Genomic DNA, 21833 nt, shown 5'->3' with positions numbered 1-21833 from the left:
TACACCTAACTTTTTCTTTAAAAAATCTTTCTCCCCAATTCGATTTCTTTTCTTTTTTATATTTAATAAAAAAGTATGAGTATGAGTCCAGGAGGGACGGAGAAAGTGGGAGACACAGAATCCATCCACGAAGCAGGCTCCAGGCTCTGAGCTGTCAGCACAGAGCCCAATGAGGGCTCAAATTCATGAACTGTGAGTTCATGACCTGAGCCAAAACTGGACACTTAACCAACTGAGCCACTCCCTCCTTTTTATCCCAAATACGCACCATGCCCAAAGTGGGCTTGAACTCATGACCCTGGAATCAAGAGTTGCATGCTCTACTGACTAAGCCAGCCAGGGGCCCCTCCCCAACTTGATTTCTATCTTATTCAGTAACTTTGGCTCTGAATTGGTTGTTTCCCCAAATTAAATTCATCCTCCAGAATAAAAGTTGTTGCCTTTCAAAATATTCTGAAGAATGGACGTTAGGCTCTGAGGACAAATTTGAAAAGAGGAATTCAAAACTTCTCATCTCAATGTGTAAGTTCCAGAATGTTGTGTTGATTCCAAATGATGACCTTATTTTACAGTGGAACTCCACACTGGGACAATAGGATTTTCACCCGGATTGGTTTTTCATTTTGGTTGTTTTTGAAACAGTTCTATTCTAAAGAATTTATTTTGGCGGGGGGGGGGGGCAGGGAGTCCAATGGATTTTAGGTTAAAAGGCAACATAGGGTCTAAACAATTTACTTCCTTCTTTTCTACAAAAATCTCTCCAACCCAGTATTTCACTATTCCTCAAACATCTCACACCTTCTCACCAGTCCTTCCTGGTCTTACGACTAGAATGGACCTTTCATGCTCCAAGTCAAGCCCTAGCAAAAAAAAAAAATTTTAATGTTTAGTTTTTAAGAGACAGAGAGAGAAACAGAGTGGAAGCAAGGGAAGGGCAGAGGGACAGAATCTGAAGCAGGCTCCAGGCTCTGAGCTGTCAGCACAGAATCCAACACAGGCCTCGAACTCATGGATCATGAGATCATGACCTGAGCCGAAGTTGGACACTTAACCGACTGAGCCATCCAGGCTCACCAGCCCTAGCAGAAGTGTATTCTTCTCTTTGGACCCAACTCAAATGATTGCCTTCCAGATGTAACGCTCCCGTCAGTCAGACTGAGTTCCATCATTCTCTCATCTCCCAAACCACCTAGGTATAAGCTCTCAGTCAGAGGCCATGTCTGTCTCCCTCATCATTATAACTCAGCACCTAGCCCATTGTTTGGCACATGGTAGGTGCTCAAAATATATTAATTGAATGAACAGGTGCTTCTTTATTATCTAGCACATAACATTTAGTTATTTCTCTCCCACAAGACTGTCAAGTTCTTCAGTAGTAAGGATCTTGCTCTTATTCATCCTTTATCTCTTTGTGACATGAACACGGCAAACGTGAGCACTGAAAAAGTTCTCATTTATCTTGCTGAAATTCCAGTATCCATTCATTTACTCCCAGAGCAGCCAGGATCAAAGTAGATTTCCTGTTTTGTTTTTATCTTCTCTTTAGCTCCCAAAAAGCTGTTGATGGTGGAAGAGAGTCTCTACGTTCTGAAGCTTATTCCCTTCCCCCACCCAAGCCTGGGCCAGACTGACTGGATCCGGATGTAGTGTCCCTTAGGTCTAGGTGTCTCCAACTCCCATGTGAACTTCCTTCTCTCCTTCCTGCTCCTTCCCCACCTGTTCCAATCAACGATTCCTTCTAGAACTGGGTCACTAACAAATGCTTAGTCTGGTGGGGAGCAAAAATGCCCAGGAAGTTAGAGGCAGTGCCCTCTAAAGGCAGAAACTAATTATTGCTTGAAAAAATATGGACCCAAGGTTCCTAGAACATCTGATGTTTCAAGAAAAACTAGAAATCCAGAAATTTTTTTTTAAATGTGAGCTCTCCCAATGTTTACGTACCAGCAACTATTCAGTTGTTGTTGTTGTTTCGGTGCCAAAACCCAGGATCAAATTTCATTTTTTTAAAATTAGGCAGGCAATGGGGCACCTGGGTGGCTCAGTCAGTTACGTGTTCAACTTCAGCTCAGGTCATGATCCCACAGTTCTCAAGTTCAAGCCCTGCATCAGGCTCTGTGCTGACAGCCTGGAGCCCACCTCGGATTTTGTCTCCCTCTCTCTCTGACTCTTCTGTGCTCACGGTCTGTCACTCTTCTCTCTCTCAAAATTAAATGAATACTTAAAATTTTCTTTAACAAAAAATAATAAATAAAATTAGGTAGGCCAATTAAAATATATGCACAGGTAAAACGTAGCCTGTGAACCACTGGCTTCCTTCTGTACTCTAGATCTGTGACCATGTCATTAGACATTCTAATTCCTCACCTGCGCATCAAGACACAGACTACCTTTTGAGTCTAATTTCCTGCCATTTTCCATGCACGCTCCCCCCCCCCAACTCAGTCTAGGCCATATGACATGATTTGCCAAGCCAGCGACCCATGCCAAGTTTTGTAATGCTTTAATGTCTCAGTATGTGAAGTTCCTATTTCTATTCTTTGAGCCAGCAAATCTCCATTGATCAGCCAATCCAGATCAGCATTCTGCTGGGTGCTGGGGACATAACCTTAAACACTACAGGCAAAATTCTTGCCTTCATGGCGCTTACATTCAAGTGGCAGAGGCAGACTTACTAAAACAACCACATAAAGTAAATTTAAAATGTGATAGGTGTAAGATTTAATAGATAGAGGCAGAGATGAGAGGAAAGAAAGAGACCAAGTTATGGAGCCAAGAAAGCCTTTATTGGGATCTGCGATTCCCGGGCAAGGTTCCGGGACTCTGGGAGTGGGGAGTCAGGGAAGTCGCGCCTGGTACGGGAGGGGTGAGGTATTTTATGGGTGAAAGACTTCTGGTCTGGTCCTGGGAGGGCAGACCACCAAATAAGGGCACTTTAGGGACGTGGCGGGATGGGATGGGTTGCCTCCTCTGTCGGGGTGATGGGAAGCTGGGGCTTCATGATTGGCTGTTTTCAAACTGGCGCGGGACATTCCAGGCCTGCAGGTGAGGGGTGGGGATCATCCGTGCAAGGTGTTTTTTATCCAACCCACAGCAAAATGGCCGCTCTGTCGCCATCTTAAGGTAACTATTACAATAGGTTTTAGGAATGAGCCACTAGAACATATAAAGACAAGAGTTAATTTGATCTGCCATGGGGATCTGGGAAGGCTTCCCTAAAGAAGTGACATTTTCATATATCTGAAATTACAGTGTACAGTATCCAAGGAAAAGAGGTGGTGGGGAAGGGAGGGCGGCGATGGGGGCAGGAGGGCAGTGACCAAAGTTTTAGAGTCAGAAACCAGAAAAAGTGCAGTCTGGAAGGAGGCAGGAATCTGGCTTCTTTGAGGAACTGAAAACGGCCAGGGTCACTGAACACAGGAACTGAGGAAGAGGAAGGCATGAGAAGAGACAAGAAAGCCAGGCAGAGCTGGCCATGCAGGCAGGGTGGAGCCAGGCATGTTAAGCATTCTGGTCTTTAATCCTGAGGGCAATGGGAAGTCACTGAAAAGAGTTTACAAACGTGTGTGTGTGTGTGTGTGTGTGTGTGTGTGAGAGAGAGAGAGAGAGAGACCGACAGACAGACAGACAGACAGGCAAACAGGAAGACATGATCAGATCTGCATTTTGAAAATATTTTGCTGGCTTCTGGGTAGAGAATAGAGAAAGGATGCAGAAGTTCAAATGAAGCATTATAGCATCTCAGATGGAGACAGAGGTGGTGGAGATAGAGAAGAAAAGGATTGGATTTGCAAAACAACAGGGTTTAGGCATGTATATGGGGGCGCGCGGTGAGGCAGTGGAGAGCAGTTCAGGATGGCTCCCAGGTTTCCAGCTGTGCAATGAGTTAGGGGTGCTGTTCTCTAAGACAGTGGGCACTGGAGGAGCAGATTGGTTGATGGTTAAGCCAACAGGGAGAATGGGAATTTAATTATTTTGCAGATCTTTACTTGGTCATCATACATTTATCAAATGCCTGCTGTGTTCCAGCCTCTGCCTGTGTATACAAACCCAGAAATGTTTCTTGCCCATAAGCAGCTAACCTTCTGGCTGGAGGGACAGGTAGAAAAAAAAAAGATGATTATAATTCAAATATCATGTAGGCCTCACAAGCCTGTGGACTCCAACAAAGCCACATGAACAGCAATCGTCATCCTGAGTTCCTGTTGTTGGCCCTGCAAAGTCCCCTTTAAGTGTTCTTGGGACACTTGTAGGGACGTTTCACAAGTGGCTTTTAGATAAAGCAGTGGGTTAAGTCACGGGGCACACCAACCCTGCTCTGATCCCCCACTGTCCCTACCAAATGAGGCACCTTTTGTGGGAATGCCAAGAGCATCTAGGGCCTGGAATGAGGCAAGCAAAGAGCACGGGCCTTCAGAAGGAATGCCTCCTTAAGGTTTTCTGGCTCTGGGGCTTCCAAGGTGCTGGAGCAGGCCTGGTCCTGAAAAAAGGAGCTTATTAACGTTAGGTCATCTGGGCCCTGAAGCAGTGCTCCTAGCGGCTGTGGTTTGAATTCTGTTGGGAACATGTGGGGTTGGAGGGGTCTCTAACACAGCCAAACAAAGATGTAACAGGGGTGCAACTGGCTATCTAGATTTGAACTCAGATGTTTGGGCTAAAGAGCTACATTCCAGAACCACGAATATGAAAAACGGAGAAAAGGCACAGGGACCAAGCGCTACTGAACAACCAACATTTAAATGCTCTGCCCCCACTCCACCTGGCAGGTTCCCAAAGATCCAACTTCCTTAATTCATGTCTGTAGTTGGTCATTCGCCCTTTCCTGGGCACTCCGACAGCTCTTTTTAGTCCCTACTATCACACTTCTCACTCTACATGGTAACCCTGGTTTTATTTGTCTCCTTCACTCAGCAGTGAGCTGCTTGAGGGCATGGATTCTCTTATTTAATGTTCAGTCCCATGCCATTTTCATCTACCACATTGGCAAAGGCTAAAAATGTGGGAGGATGGTACCCAGAATGGATTGGGGAGAAGGGAGAAGAGAATGCTGCTTCCCCATTGCTTGGTACAATCTTTTTATGCCCTTTCTAGGAATTCACCTATAGACATACTGATATTAGTGCACAAAAATGCTGTCCGATGATGCGTATTGCATTATGATTTGCCATACTGAAAAGGTGGAATCACCTTTCCACATTTCCAAATATAGGCACCAGAGATTTATATTTCTATTAGAAGGGCACTAGTTAAGGGCGCCTGGGTGACTAAGTTGGTTAAGCATCCAACTCTTGATTTTGACTCAGGTCATGATCTCATGGTTGTGAGACTGATCCCCACGTCAGGCTCTGCACTGACAGCATGGAGCCTGCTTGGGATTCTCTCTCTCCCTTTCTCTGATCCCTGCCCCCACTCTCTCTCAAACTTAAAAAAAGTTTTTGAAAAGAAGGGAACTGGCTAAGAGGTAGTTAATAAACGGGGCACGTGGGTGGCTCAGTACGTTAAGCGTCTGACTTTGGCTCTGTCATGATCTCACGGTTTGTGGGTTCGAGCCCCGCATCAGGTTCTGTGCTGACAGCTCAGAGCCTGGAACCTGTTTCAGATTCTGTGTCTCCTTCTCTCTCTGTCCCTCCCCCACTTGTGCTGTGTCTATCTCAAAAATAAACAAAAAAAATGAAAAGAGGTAGCTAATGGAATACTAGGTAGGCAACCATGAAAAGTGAGATAGATTTATGTATACTGGGAAGGGAAGATGACCAGAATATTTCATTTAAAAACAAGTACCAAAACTGTTTGTATAGTATGCTGCAATTTGTGTTTAAAACAAAACAGACTTGCAGATAGATGTATTAAGATGTCTACAATGCTACACAAGCAACCACTGGATGTCTTTTGGAGAAGGGCAGTCAAGGGAATGTGCAAAGTTTTGGGGGGAATTTTACTTTTCACTATGCCTATCTTATGCAACGATAAGATAAAGATACTTTTCTTAAAATGAGAAATATATATTTAAATATATAAATTTATAGATACATTTAAATTTATATATTTAGCACATTAAAAAATATATATATAATTTAAATTTTAATGTTTAGTTTTGAGGGAGAGAGAGAGTCATAGCATGAAGAGGGGAGGAGAAGAGAGAGAAGGAGACACAGAATCCGAAGCAGGCTCCAGGCTCCGAGCTGTTAGCCCAGAGCCTGACACGGGGCTCAAACCCACGTACCATGAGATCATGACATGAGCCAAAGTTGGACTCTCAACTGACTGAGCCACCCAGGCACTCCTAAAAATATATTTTTAAGGTTTTAAGTAATCTCTACATCCAGCATAGGGGCTTGAACTCACAACCCTGAGATCAAGTCACATGCCCTACCAACTGAGCCAACCAGGTGCTCCAGAAGCATATATTTTTGTAATAAAAAAAAAATCTTAGAAAAAAAATTTTCACATATCTTAGTCTTTTTTTTTTCTCCTCCACCCTCCACATATTTGGCATCAAATAGGTGTTTAAGATTGAACAGATGAACTACACTCTTGGAAGGGAAACTCTCCTGTTCAGGGCTGGAGTCCTCTAAGGAACTGGCTGCAAAGCAAGGTAGGTAGACAGGGCGTGTGGATTCCCCATTGGAGATCACACAGCAGGCAGCTACAAGCAAACTTCCGTCTTTCCCAGCCCATCTTCCTTAGGGACTCGCACAAAAGTGAAAGTCTGCAATAGGTACTCAATAAATGTGTGTAGTAATAATAACAATGGTCACTATTGCCTCTCAAGCACCTACTAATCGCCAGCAGGTGCTAAGTGCTTTAATCCTCATAGCCTGGAGGTAGGCATTGTTCAGACTCCCGCCTTATCAAAGAGGAGGAAGGAGAGGCTGGAGAAACGGTAAGTAATGTGCTCAAGGATCCAGCAGTTAAGAACCTAAATCCATCTGAATCACTATGCTGTCAATTGCTCCTGCATCCTCCACCATACTAACCTGATTAGGGGAGGAAATAGGGTAAAAGTTATTTAGTCTTTTTGGAAACTCCCCCCCCCAAAACATAGTCTAGTTATACTCAGTGAATATGAGACAGGCTTCTAGAAAGCAGATGTTTCAGATCCACAATCAACGTAAAGCATCCCAAACTCTTCATGGGGCACTAAATGGCATAATACGAATTATTTCTTTTGCTCGTAAGTTCTACTGTCAGGAGGTTTACACTGGTTTTTGTCACAACCATTCTGCAAGGTAGATGTCATGACCTCCACTTTATAGAGGAGGAAACTAAGACCCAGACAAATAGTGCTTTTCCTAATGACACACAGCGAGGACAAGGCATTGCTGCATTTGAATCTGTCTGCCTCACTCCCAAGTCAGTCCTTTTTACAAGGCTATACTGTTAATACCTTCAGGTGAACCTGGGGACGATGTGATACCATGGTCAACACAAAATCACCTCCAGACCTCTGGGCTTTCAGGACAAGAATTACAACCCCCAGGGACCCCCCTCAACCCCACCCAATGCCAGCAGCCTACCCCCACCCCAATGGAAGGCTGCTGCATCACTTACTTGGTAAGTACATTGTAGTCTCACAACCTATTGCCTCAGAAATTATCTGTTGTGTCTCACCAGGAAGAAGACCTCAAATCTCTCTTCAACCCACCCTTTTCAAATAAGTAGAGGTTTGACAGCCAGCCGGGAAGACTGGTGATTCTAGTCTAGAAACCCACAGATACTACTACCCAGCTCCTTCTCAGACACTTCTTTATCAAAGTTTTATTAGCTTCAGCTCAAGGTACCTCCATCTGGGCATCTCATTACAGAGCAAGGACACTTCAGCCATTTGTAACACCACCCCCACCCAAGCAGGATTTTCAAGGACAGCAACAGAAATGAGTTGCGAGAGCTATAAATCCATCTTGCCCCCTCTCCCCTCTCCCATGTGTTTGCTCTCTCAACCTATTTCTTTACAGTCTGCAGTTGGATTACTCCCATTCCTTAAACGCATCTCTGACATTCTCATCTTGAATGTTCATTTGTTCACACTTCCCTTTGTCTGGAACTTATTCTCCCCTGGCCAAAATCTACCTCCTGCCTTGAACTCCAACCACACTTAATAGTCACGTATCTTTTGGCCTTGGTCATATTATATTCTTCATTACAATAACTCAAAAACATTTTTCTCCTCCCTATAAACTATACCTATGTGACCTCAAAGTAAAATACTGCCATAGAGATGCAGAATACATACGTGATACTTTATGGAGATATTTGTGTTTGTTCTCATTTCTGTGGGTAAATTCTTTTCCCCACCCCCCAAGAAAGCAGCCAGGCCTTAAATGTTCCCCAGTTGAAGTATTCTAAGTTTCACATACAAAAAATCAACAGTTTCGAGCAACACAGAAGACAATATTCAGAAATGGTTTTGAAAAGCACGGTTTACTAAGGGGAACTGATCCAAAAGGAAAAGGGAGGATAGTGCTTTGAATGGTGGAAACAAAAATCTGTGGAGGTAGAGAAAGGTTAAAGAAAGCACCAGGTTTTGAACCACAGTTTATGGAAGAGTAGAGACCTAGGCTCGTTTGCATATAGCACCCCAAGATAAGGAGACTGCTGTGTAAGACGGTCCCCTACACACACACACGTTGGCCTCGAGAGTACGTACTGGCAAGGGTCTCTTTGAGCAAGCCTGGAATGATCCATTGTGAAAGGTCCAACAGAGGCAAGGGGATTAGCACTCACATCAATAGAAGGAGCTATTTTAGCATTACAACCATCACGGATTAAGGACCTTGCCTCCTGGCTCACTTTTTTTTTCTTTTGCGAAGAAACACTGAAGTCAGCAGAAATCAGCCCTATATGTAAAGAGCTAAAATGCTTCGTCTTTTAGAAAGCGACTTCTCAGACCCACAATGGCTAACCTTTTAGAACCTACTATATTGGAGACCTACTATATTCTGGGTTCCCTACTTCGGTCGGGCTCCCTTTTCCTTGCTATATTTCAGTTTCCCAATCGAAACCTTCCCTCTTAGTTCAAGTTCTCCAGTCTTCCCACTGACGCGTCCTTCTTCCAATTTCTCCCCCCAAGCCCCTCATCTCTGAGTCGACTCTCCCTGAATCGTCCCTTCTTCACCCCTAGCTTCCCGCGTGCCCTGTCTCTTCTCCCCTCCCCGTTCCGGCAGTCCCTCTCCTCTCTTCCAGCCCAGATCGCCACCATTCTCTCTCCTTTCCCTCCCGCGACCCCCCACTCGGGTCTCCTTTAATTTCCACACTTCAGCGAGCCGCCTCTCCACCCCACTTTTCCCCCTACTCCACCGCCATGGAGCACAACCGCCACCCCCCCCCCCCCCCCGCAACTCAGCCGTTGGCGGGGGCGTGGCCCCGCTAGTAACAGGTCTGCCGCCCCACACTCCGCGGGCCCGCGCGCAGACAAAGACATTCCACAGCCCCCGCCCCTCCGCGCACTCGGCCGGAGGGGGAGGAGACACGTGTCCCGCTAGTGCCTAGTCACGTGGAAAAGAAAAAGAACGAAGCCCGCGGCCACTTGCGCACGCGCACAAGACTGTGGCCTGGCGGGCTCCGAGGGAAAAGGGGAGCGGGGAGGCGACTTCTTCGGGCTCCGCGGCGGTGCGCAGGCGCCGTGGCTCGACTGGAGACTTTGTTCTTCGCGGAGAGACCCAAGGGCGGTGCCGGTGGCTGACTGCGCACGCGCGCCGCCTCATTTCCGGTGCTCTCTTTCGCTGGGTCGCTCGGGTCGGCTTCGGTCGCTGTCGCTCCCGCTCTCCCACCCCCGCCAACCGCCGCTCGGGCCTCTGCCGCTGCCGCGTTGCTTCCTCGATCCCTCGATCGTACATCCACCCCAATGCAGCGCCGGGACGACCCCGCCGCGCGCATGAGCCGGTCCTCAGGCCGCAGCGGCTCCATGGACCCCTCCGGTGCCCACCCCTCAGTGCGTCAGGCGCCGTCTCGGCAGCCACCGCTGCCTCACCGATCCCGGGGAGGCGGAGGGGGATCCCGGGGGGGCGCCCGGGCCTCGCCCGCCACGCAGCCACCACCGCTGCTGCCGCCCTCGGCCACGGGTCCCGACGCGACAGTGGGCGGTCCAGCGCCGACCCCGCTGCTGCCCCCCTCAGCCACTGCCTCCGTCAAGATGGAGCCGGAGAACAAGTACCTGCCCGAACTCATGGCCGAGAAGGACTCGCTCGACCCGTCCTTCACTCACGCCATGCAGCTACTGACGGCCGGTAAGCCGGGTCCCTCTGGGTCTTCTGGCCACCCGGGGGCATGGATGGCAGTGGCTTTTTTCCTCCCCCTTCCCGCCCCCTCGGGGCCGAGGCAGTCGTGAACTCCCCTTCTCTCATCCTCATCTTCGGGATCCTGGGATTCCGCACTTATCCGGGCCCGCGGTGCGAGGGAGAATTTCTAGGCTGCGGTGGAGGCCCGAAGGGGACTTGGCGATCTCTCAGCTCAAAGATCTTGATGGATAGCGCTGCGCTACCCGCCCCTTTGCCGACCCTTCCCCCTCCCACTTCTTGCAGCTGCCCGGCGCTCCGAGTGTTCGGATTCTTCCAGAAACGAACCTTTACCTCCCCCTACCCCCAAAGGGAAAGCTCTCTTCATTGCGGGTGGAGGTAGACGCCTCTGCTGCGGGTGTAGGAGGCGAAGCCGGCCGGAGCGGGGAGGGACCGTGGGCGGGGGGGGGCCGGGGTGAAATGGGGTGAGGCCGGAGTGCCCTGTCCAGCGCGCCGCGGTCGCTGGGGCGGGTCGGACTTAGCGGTAACAGGAGCTTAAGTTGCGCGGAGGCAGAAGCAACCTGTGGGAATCGGAGCTTGAGGTTTTCGGAATCAGATTTCCGACTTCGGCCGATAAAGCGATAATTGCTGCAGAGCCAGAAGGTTGTGGACCCCTTTATTTTACAACGTGTTGTTCACCAGAAGGGGAAAAATAACTCTAGAGGCAGTGATATGGGATAGGAGGAGGTAGAGGGTGGTTTGCAGGACTTTCCCCAACACAATGGACAAAAATTGAGAGAAATGGCAGGATGCTTGTCCCTGGAAGACTTGATCTTTTTATTTTATGTCTTTTTGCCTCAGTAGTGAAATAGATGAGAAATAATAGTCTTTGTTCGCTGTGTGTAGACCAACGCTCCTTTCCTACCCTGCACTGACCAATCAACTAGTCGCTCTGATTTCTCCCGAAAGCTGTTTTGTCCCCGCTTCTAGTTACAACGTTGTTTTAATAAGTATTTCATATGATACCCGAAATTGTATTAAGTAGAAAGTTGCAGTCTCCAACGCTAAATGAGTAGGTGAAGTCTTTGGCAAGGCTGATAGAATGAACAGATAGTTATGAAAATAACATTTCCTTCCCCTTTGTTCTCCAGCTCCCTACGTTGGTGAGGGGTCTTCACTTTTTAACTGCATAGTCAAAGCTTGGTGTGGTCAGGAGCTTGATGCTTTGCTGTTCTTGTAACCCAGGTTGTTCAAAACATTACTGTTCATTATGTGTGGCAATATTTTTGAAGGCCAGGAATGCCTTTTTTTATCTTCATATTTTTCATGCTGTCTTGCATATAGGAAACACCAGATGTTTGAATCTGAAAGCAGGGGCAGATGTAGGAATGTCAGGCTAAATTCTAAAGGTTGACTTGGTAGTCTGATTTTTATTTCCTCTAATCTTTAAGCCACCCAGATTAAATGCATGAGAACAACAAACTTTAGAACTTTAAGATGTTGGCTTGGGTTTGAAATTCTGAGCCTTAACTACCTACTCTTGGGAAGCTTTCGGAACCTGAGTAACCTTTTCTCTAAAGTGGGATGGTGAGTTGAGAGAATTAAATGAGATATAAAAGCGCTAGCACCATTCCCTTTGGCCTGTAATCAGGTAATAAGTTGTCACCACAGTTTTCTTCGAGTTGTAAATCCAGGGTACTGAATAAGATATGAAAACAGGATACGTTTTGCCTAACCCCACCAAATGTCTAGTACAGTGTTTGTCTTTTAAGTAAAAGATGGTTTCTTAGGTTAACCATCAAAAATTGTTGATCCTTAAAAGTTACTTACAGGAGTGCCTGGCTGGCTCAGTTGGTAGAGCATGAGACTCTTGATCTTGGGATTGTAAGTTCGAGCCCCATGTTGTGTGTAGAGATTCCTTAAAAATAAAAATATTTTTAGAAAAAGTTAGTTTTCACTCTTCTCTCACTGCTTAAATTCTGTTACAAGAGAGTGCTCTTCAATCTTTCCCCTCCCCCACACTCGGGCTTTTTGGTGTCTATTTTTTTTTAAGCCAAACCGAACTTTTAATTGGAGAATCGGGGTTGAGGTAATGCTGGCTCATTGAAAGAACAGTCGTAGAAGGGTATATGGATGCTTCTTAGCATGGGTAAATCTTGATATATGTTGGACCTGGATCATTTTTGAATGATCAGGGAAAGGGATTGTGAAGCTCACAGACTATGTGGAAGTGATACTCCGAGAAGAAAGAATTGTAGTATTTAAGCTCTGATAAGGATACATGTAAGAAAAATACAGTTAACACTTACTGTGCCAGGCACTGTTCTCTTAACATCAAATATATAGTCTCTGTGACAATACTATGAGGAAGTGACTCTTATCCTCACTTTTACAAATGAGGAAATTAAGGCACATAGAGATTAATTTGCCTACAACAACAAAATTTGTAAGCAGCAAAGCTAGGATTTGAAGTCATTCAGAGTCAGGATCCACACACCTGTCTCCACCCACCCCATCCCTTACTGTATATAGTACCTGCAAAAAATTGTACTTTAAAAATATTTTGTATTACTTGCACAAAATATTGTAATTTATTTGAACACATTGGAGTACTAGCTAACAGGACAATAAAGATATTATGGCCAGAAGAAGGAGGAAACCCAGAGAGCAGAGCTTAGGTCTTGGGACTGACTTTCCTGCAGGCACCTCTGCATGTTTCCAAGGAGGTGACTAAAGACCCAGGTCGCTCTTCCTTCAGCAGTCACATACTTCTTCCTGTCTCTTTCCCAGATTTACTTTATTTTGCTCTTACCGGCATCTGATGCGCCATTTATTGAAGGTCGTGTGTGTATTTGTTAACCACACCTCCTTCACAGCTAGAATGTCAGCTCTACCAGGGCAGGGATCTTTTGTCTGCTTTGTTCACTGCTGTATCTATCTCTTGTTCTTGAAGAGTGCCGCACAGAATGGCCTCTTACTAAATATTTGATGAATGAATATTCATCTTCACTGTATAATGGAGAAATATCAACATAGTTCTGAGGAGTTTACATTTTGGGTATAGACTTCTGTGTTAGCCAAATTGATATTCAAGCTGTGATGACAGTTTAAATGCATTCACAGACATGCAAGGAGGCACTTTACCCATGCTTGTTTTCTGAAGCAAAAATAACTTATTTTTGTGTTACAAATTTATGTAATAAACAAAATGCTTTTTTGTGTATTAGTGTTTTTTTAAATTCTACTTTGTACAATTAGGAAAATATAAGTTAGTGTAAATGACCCAGAAGTAAATATACATTTTGAATAGATTAACAGTCCCCGGAAAATCTTGAAAGTGTACGTAGAAATGCATCTTTGGAAATCAGTGGACATTTAGAGACAAAGTTTGTTGAAACTTCAAAATACTTAATTCTTTAATTTCATTCACAATATGTCATAGAAATATATCCATTTCATTCTACAAGGCTAGCAAAACCTATTAAAATCAGAAAGTGAAATTGCAAAGGAATTCTAGACCAAATAGAGGTATAAGTATAAATAGTAGAATATTTTTGTTTGCAAAAATATTGTTGTTTACTTAGGAAAGGGGTCAGTGATGTACAATATAGAGATGTACAAATCAGTAGGTTTCTGATATGTGAGCAGTACCCAGTTAGAAAAGAATTGACAAAATCTCATTTTTAGAATAGTATCCAAAAAAACATAGTATTTTGAGAGAGAGACAGACTGTGAGCTGGGGAGGGACAGAGATAAAGGGAGAGAAATCCGAAGCAGGCTCCACGCTCCAAACTGTCAGCACAGAGCCCGATGCGGGGCCCAACCCACGAATCATGAGATCATGACCTGAGTGGAAGTTTGATGCTTAACTGACTGAGCGACCCAGGTGCCCCTAAAAAAATTTTTTTTAAAAATATATCAATTGCCTTGAAATTAGCAATAAAAGCCCATTCAAAATGTATGTGAATAATCATAACAAATAATATTTAACCTTTGTAGAGCATGTAAGATGTGCCATGAAATGTGCTTCTCATTAATTCTGTCTTCTTGGCCATTCTGTGAGACAGGAAGAATTTTTTTCTCAGTATTAGAGTAGAGGACTATTGTGATCACATATTGTCAACTTAAAATTTTACTGAAGGTGATGAAGATCTGAGTGAAAAGAGAAATATGCCTTATGTCCTGGGGAGGTTGCAGACCTGGGAGGAACTAGTGCTATAAAGATGATAGTACTTTTAAATGAACGTGTTGATTTTTAACTAAGTCAAACGAGACTTAGGGCTTGAGAGGATAAAAAGAAGGAACTCTTAAACATTGTTGGTGAAGGTGTGAATTGATACAACCACTCTGGATAACAGTTGAACATTTCATCTGAAAGTTGAACTTTTAAATTTCTTAAAATTCAGCAACACTATTCTTAGGAATAGACCCATAGAAACTTTTTCACATGAATGCCTCATTCATAAAATGGTGCACCCTGTTCACAAAATGGTGCAACTTGTTTCATCATTGATTGAATACTGTGAGCTTTCCAAATTGGGATAATTATAAAGCAGTGGAAATGAAAACTTAAAGCTACAAGCTTTTACAACATGGAGAAATGTTGAAAATATAATGTTAGAAAAGTAAGTCCTGTACAGCTGGATACATAAAATATTATTTTTACAGAACATAATACTAGCAAGATTAAGCAAAATATTGTTAGCATACTTTTTTTCTGATAAAGCAGCTTTTTGCAAAACTAAGCATATGTTTACCATACTACTCAGCAATTGCACTCTTGGGCATTTATCCCAGGAAAATTAAAACTTAGTTTCACACAGACCTGTGCCTGAATGTTCATAGCAGCTTTATTCATGATAGCCGAAAACTGAAAACTAACCATATGCCTCCAGTAGGTGAATAAACTGGTGCATTCATACCATGGCATACTACTCAGCAATAAAAAGAAGTGATAAATGTAACAACTTGAATGGCTCTCAAGAGAATTATGTTGAGTAAAAAGAGCTCATCTCTAAAGGAAATGTAATATATAATTCCATTAATTTAACATTCTTGAAAATACAAAATATAATAGAGATGGAGAACAGACAAGTGGTTGCCAGTGGTGAGGGACACTTGGCTACAAAAGGGTGGCACAAGGAATCCTTGCGATAGACCTGTTTTGCATCTTGACCGTGTTCACGTGACCAATTAAATTTAATAGAACTAAACACACATAAGTAGATATAAAACTGATGACCTGAAAAAAGTCAGTAGAGACTATATTAATTTTCTGGTTATGATGCTGCATTGCATATATGCAAAGTGTTACGGAGAAAACTGGGTGAAAGGTATAAGAGATCTTTTATTTCTCACAACTTTTATAAATCTGTATCTCAAAAAGCTTTTTTTAAAAGAATTTAAAAGTTCTAAATTGTGTCGTAAGAAAAGAGATTCAGGAGATTCATGGTCAATATACCATAGTAGGGTTTGCCACTACCCTGAAGTGTGAGAATTGAGCCCCTTAGAGGTCTCTTAACTCCAGCTTTGGGGGATTTTTCTGAACCAGTACCCACCCTCAGTCAGTACTGTATGTGAAATATTATGTTATCTTTTCCTAGGGAGATCATCTGTAGCTTTCATCAAATTCTCAAAGGGGCCCATGATCCAAAAAAAATTCAGAACCTATTGCTCTTAAAATAGTAAGCAAGGTAAATAAAAAGAACAGAATTTTTTTTATACAAAGACAGGAAGCATAGTGGACTTGGGATTCCAAAACATGGTACCAACAAAAAAGGTACAAGGCAGCAAATTATAAAGTTGGGAATAATAAAGTCATGAATCTTGAAGGAAAGTTGAGGGTGTTAATGTTTCTTTCAGTAAACATGTATAGATGCCTATTGTGTATTAAGTAATCTACTGAAGATGGCAGGTAAAGAATTTAGTGATAGAATGGGTCCAGAAGTCATTAACAAGGGAAGGAGTAGTGTGGTTAGAAGTGCATTGAGGGTCCAGAGGAGGGCATGACCCCTGGCCTTTTGGAGCAGATAGTCTATGAATCTTGCTCTCTTATAAACACTATCTTTGGATGTCTTAGTTAGAAAATCTTGACCGTTGTCCTGTTGCTTATGCAGCCCTTACCAAATGTTCAGTCAATAGAATGCACATGGTAATTGTTTTTAGTTAAGCCAATCCAGATGATAAAGTTTGTTTATAATTTACCCAAACTTCTCTAGTATTAACATTCTTGTGTTTATTAAATGTTTTTTCTTTTTTTATTATCCTCCTTAAAAATTTTTTAATGTTTATTTATTAAACATAAACACAGTGCGGGGGAGGCAGAGAGGGAGACACAGAATCTGAAGCAAGCTCGGGGCTCTCTGAGCTGTCAGCACAGAGCCGGACACAGGGCTGGGATTCATGAACCACCCAGGCGCCCCTTATTATCCTCCTATTTAGAATGAGTAGGGAAGACTAAGTGAGAGGTTTAATGACTTGCTCAAGGTCATGTTCCAAGCATGTACCAGAACTGGGAATCAAACCCAGTGCTGTCTAACTTTAAAACTCCTGCTCTTTCCTCTGAGGCATACATTTAAGAAACAATCCTCATTCTTTAGAACTTACAATCTGGTTGTGGTAAGATCTACCAAAAAAGGAATGGTTAAGTTAGAGTAAGCGAAATGCCGTAGGATTTAGTTGAATTTGCTCCAACTGATGGAAGGGAGTAACCTGAATTTAAGTACCTGCTCTGCCACTAACTATAGTTTTGTGATCCTGGACAGGTTACATAACTTAGTTCTGAGTCCAGATTCTTTTCACCTGCTAAATGGGGATAATCCTGCTTAAAAGACAAAATGAAACAGTACAAAATTTCTGACCCATAGAGGCACTGGGTGGAATGTGATTATTCTAAGCACCTGGCTAAAAAACAAGTGGGTCACCTCTCTGTGTTGTTTACACCGTAACTTTTCTGTCTTTGGCTCTGGGGACGTTCAAGGTCTCCAGAGGCTCAAGTGAAGATCAGTTGAAGGAGTTAGTTTCAAAAAGATTGTCTAGAAAGTACTTCTGCCTGAGGGTTAAACCATTTTTAGGAAGCTTCTTGATTTTTTTTCTTCTTCCCAATACAGCCTACTCTTAGCTCTCCAAGAAAAGTGAGGCCAAGTAGAGACATACAGAATTCGAAAAGAAAAGCAAGATCAGGCTACTGTACATCTGAAGCCCCCACAGAGTCCTTTCATTGACTTTAACCTCCTGACCATGTCTGAGGGTAGAACTGTACTTCCAGCATTTTACAAAATCAACTCTTCTTGCGGAAATAAAGTGCCCTGCTCCGTCCAGAAACTCATTGAGAGGCAGTAATAAAAGCATAAGGTTTGAAGTTAGAGAAAGCCTGGGTTTTGATCCTTATTCTGGTACTTTAACAGCTTTGTGACTTAGAGACTTTTCTGAGTTTGTTTCCTCATTTGTAAAACAGGGATAGTACCAGCTACTTCACTGAGTTATTTTGTAGGATAAATGAGAGTATTTGTACAGTATTTGATACATAGTAGACACTAAACAAATATTCAGTTCTTCCCCTTCCAAACATGGTAGATGGCCCCTCTTAGAGACATCACCTCTTTGTGTTTTCCTTTCAAGGTTAATAAACTTCCCTGATTCTTTCATCTTTTCAGTTCTTAGTTTTATGTAAATCATTGTTCTGTGAGTTCTCTAAAAATGCTTATTTCTCTTTTAAAAATTGTGAGATAAACTGGACAAAGGGATTCTAATTAAGATATGACTAGTACAAAATATAACAAAAGATCATGTTAGAAATTCACAGGGTGCATCACATTGCATAAGAACAAATCTTTCTAGGGTCACCTAGGTGGCTCAGTCGATGAAGCGTGTGACTTCGGCTCAGGTCATGATCTTGCAGTTTGTGAATTCCAGCCCCGCATTGGGCTCTGTGCTGACAGCTCAGAGCCTGGAGCCTGGTTCGGATTCTTTCTCCCTCTCTCTCTGCTCCTCCCCTGTTCATGCTCTTGCTTGCTTGATCTCTCTCTCTCTCAAAATAAATAAACATTAAGTAAAATTTTTTTAAAGAACAAATCTTTCTACTGGGTTCAATTTTTTGCAGCCTTGTTTCCTATAGGAATACAACAGATTAATAGGCTTTGAGTCTTATCTTCTTGCACTGGCCAAGTGTAGTTTCTGGAAAGTGGTATAAAATACAGCTGAAGGGCCTAACTAGATGGTAGCAATTAAGACACAGAGATAGATAAAATAAAGCATGTAATTTGTTCCACATTTTTAGAAGCTCCTTGGAGATGTTTTCAGATCACAAATGTGGCATCTTTGTCCCTAGGACTTTTGAGGATTGAGTACCCAGTTTTTCAGTTTTGGAAATTCAAGAAGAGATATATTCAGAGATGATAGGCTCAAAACTAGTGACTAGAAAAAGCTAATATTAGCCGTAAGTAGGAGGAGGGAATTGAGGTCGGGATATACCAGCAGTAAAACAACAAATAGGGTGTTGTATGAAAGCATTTAGTCTGTTACCTGTAAGGTCAAATTCGTTTTCTCTTCCAAGCAGTGAAATATAGGAGTGTGAGGAGCACCGTTGTCTATAGTTCTTCCCATATAAGTGAAGGTTTAGTTAAGAATATTTACAATATGGGGGCGCCAACTCTTGATCTCAACTCAGGCCTTGATCCTCCGGATCGTTGAGTTCAAGTCCCACATTGGGCTCCAAATTGAATCTGAAGCCCACCTTAAAAAAAAATCCATAGTATGATTAGCAGTTTTAATTGTCAGAAAGCAAGGGAATATGTGCTCTTGGGTGTTAGGTTAGCTCATCACATACTATAACATCTGAAATTAGGCTTTTTAATAAACAGAATACTTCAGTTTGAAATTCTGAATTACGAAATCTGTCAGAGTCAAAGCGATTTTTCTTCATTTGTATACTTCACAACTGGACTCAGTCTAAACAGTATTTTTAAAAACTGTTAAAGGTACGGGTTTGAATAATGTGTTTGAAGTAGTATATCTTCCCCCTTCAGTAATCTCCACACCCAATATGGAATTTGAACTTACAACCCTGAGATCAAGAGTCCCATGCTCCACTGACTGAGCCAGCCAGGTGCCCTTGAAGTAGTATGTCTTTATATCTTAAACTAGTGACTTTCTTTTGTTTTTTTTAATGTTTATTTTTGAGACTGAGACAGAGTGTGAACAAGGTAGGGGCAGAGAGAGAGGGAGAACGGAATCTGAAATAGGCTCCGGGCTCTGAGCGTTCAGCACAGAACCTGATGCGGGGCTCGAACTCACAAACAGCGAGGTCATGACCTGAGCTGAAGTCGTACACTTAACCGACTGAGGCACCCAGGTGCCCCAAACCAGTGACTTTCAAAGTGTGATCCCTAGATCGATAATACCCGCATCACCTGGTAACCTGCTAGAACTACATTCCTAACACAAATCCTAGACTGGGGTTAGGATCAGCAATCTAGTTTAATAAGCTCTCCAGGTGACTCTGATGCATACTGAAGTTGGAGAAACCTTACCTTAAAATTATAGTAGAAACTGTGGGCATAGTATATAAGGAGAACATTCTACATGATTTAGAATTTTATGATGATTTTATGGAGTATAAATTTTTTTTCACTCTTTTCAGTGGACCATATAACATTTTATTGCTTGCACACACCATTCCATCTCTGTTCCTACTCCTGTCACTTATCTGTACTTCATTGCCAACTTCTTAGCCCATAGAGTGGAAATGTCAGTGTATAAACATAGTGAAGTTGGGGATCGTATCTGACTTGCCTGTTGTATTTGCTGTACTTTGTAGGATAGATATCTGGCCCTTTTAACTTCCATAGTGGTTAATGATCATTCTGTATCTCTCCCTTCATCTGCCTCTCCATAGGAAGCACTCAGACACTTGGAATGAATGAATGAATGAATGAATGAATGAATGAATGAATGAATGAAGTTCCCTAATGATAGGAAATCTTTTTGAATACTAAGTTTATATCTGATGAAACTGTCAAACTATCTTGACCTGTGAATTGAAAGTACCTTGGTGCATTTTTTCGTTTAGGACATCGAATTTGGGCTAGATAATGTTGATTGTATATTAAGCACTTCCTTGGAAATTTTTTTTAAATCTTTAATGTTTATTTCTGAGAGAGAGAACATGAGGAAGGGAAGGTCAGAGAGAGAGGGAGACACAGAATCTGAAGCAGGCTTCAGGCTTCGAGCTGTCAGCACAGAGCCCAACGTGGGGCTTAAATTCGCAAACTGCAAGATCATGACCTGAGCCAAAGTTGGATGCTCAACCGACTGAGCCACTCAGGCGCCCCTCTAGGAAATGGGTTTTAATTCACATGTGTGCATATGTTACTTTACTCTGTCTATATAGCAACCGCATGAGGTAGATATTGCTTCTGTTTTACAGATGAAGAAACCAAAAATTACAGCAATTGAATAACTTCAAAGTTCACAAAACTAGTGAGTGGCAGACCAGGAACCATGTCTTTCAAACTCCTAAGGACTACTGTTATCCAAAGCACTACTGTCACAGTAGACTGAGTTTTGTGTCTTCATCAAGATATGACTTTGTGCTTTTTCTTGATGCAGACTCTTTTTTTCCATTCATTTATCTCTTTTCCCCATCTGTGCACATGTTTTGTTAAATCCGTTTATTCTTAGGAAACATTTGAATGGCTCTAATGTAGCTGTTTCAGGTGGGGGTGGAAAAGCAAACTGCTTTCATGAGAAGCAGGCTTTGGGTTTCCTAGTCAACTCTCCACAGCTTTCGTGCTTTCAGCCTCTGTCTGAAATTAGCACATTCATCTGAACTGTTTGGTCTTAGACTCTGTTAATGCTTTATGCAGACTCAGAAATTTGCCTTTAGTTACAAGACAAAACTAAATTCTGTTTGTCTTATTCAGAAATTGAGAAGATTCAGAAAGGAGATTCAAAAAAGGATGATGAGGAGAATTACTTGGATTTATTTTCTCACAAGAACATGAAGCTGAAGGAGCGGGTGCTGATACCTGTCAAGCAGTATCCCAAGGTAAGGCAGAAAGTGCCTCACTTCATCATCTTTGTAGGTGTGTGAGTCACGGACGGTAACGAAGACTTCTGGAAATTGTGATGCATCAGATACTTGAGCCTGTGAAGCTTCTTTTCCAAATACTGCTTCTTGCAGTATTTGTTTCTGGCAGCTGAAACATCTACATCCATAAACCAACAGCATACCTATAGCCAGGAAGGAAATATAGTCAACTTTTATTACCAAAAAGAGTTTCTTTCTCAAATGTTTGTTCATCTTCCAAGTTCAAAGAGAAAAAATGAAGAGCTGCTCTCTGTCAAAAGATTGACATGGCAGGAAAAATTGACATGAAATCTAAGTATAGGAAATGTAACACAAATCCTTGATGAGGTGAAGTTAATTTTCTTGCTTAACATTTTACTTTTAAATAATGCTTTCTTGTTTTTCACCTCCTTTTTCCTTTTTTTACATTTTTAAAAATTTTTAATATTTATTTGTTGTTTAATTTACATCCAAATTAGCATATGGTGCAACAGTGATTTCAGGAGTAGATTCCTTAATGCCCCTCACCCATTTAGCCCCCCCCCCCCCCCACC

General features: G+C 42.8%; 1 protein-coding gene and 2 long non-coding RNA genes across 5 annotated transcripts in view; 1 reads left to right on the top strand and 2 right to left on the bottom strand.

Annotated features, from left to right (window-relative positions):
• The first annotated feature begins 9690 nt into the window (after nucleotides 1–9690).
• The window catches only part of KHDRBS1 (KH RNA binding domain containing, signal transduction associated 1), a 37989-nt gene continuing 25846 nt past the window's right edge, over nucleotides 9691–21833 (top strand). For both annotated transcript variants that reach the window (XR_003911615.1, XM_029946529.1), the window contains exons 1-2: nucleotides 9691–10223; nucleotides 21134–21258. Coding sequence is in view for 1 of the 2 variants with exons in the window: in XM_029946529.1 (XP_029802389.1) it covers nucleotides 9842–10223; nucleotides 21134–21258 (507 nt within the window). In the remaining variant the exon portion in view is untranslated. The remainder of the gene's footprint in view (nucleotides 10224–21133; nucleotides 21259–21833) is intronic.
• On the bottom strand, nucleotides 10872–12079 carry LOC115298136. The gene is made up of 2 exons (XR_003911618.1): nucleotides 12042–12079; nucleotides 10872–11575 (listed from the first exon to the last, which is right to left on the bottom strand). It is a non-coding gene; the product is annotated as an uncharacterized LOC115298136 (long non-coding RNA).
• Nucleotides 21174–21833, bottom strand: part of LOC115298135 — a 6760-nt gene continuing 6100 nt past the window's right edge. For both annotated transcript variants that reach the window (XR_003911616.1, XR_003911617.1), the window contains exon 4: nucleotides 21174–21443. This is a non-coding gene — a long non-coding RNA (uncharacterized LOC115298135). The remainder of the gene's footprint in view (nucleotides 21444–21833) is intronic.

The sequence above is a fragment of the Suricata suricatta genome, chromosome 8 (genome assembly GCF_006229205.1).
Source record: "Suricata suricatta isolate VVHF042 chromosome 8, meerkat_22Aug2017_6uvM2_HiC, whole genome shotgun sequence".
Classification (NCBI taxonomy): Eukaryota; Metazoa; Chordata; class Mammalia; order Carnivora; family Herpestidae; genus Suricata; species Suricata suricatta.
The sequence above is the reverse complement of the archived record's forward strand: the minus strand, read 5'-3'. Positions and strand labels throughout refer to the sequence as shown.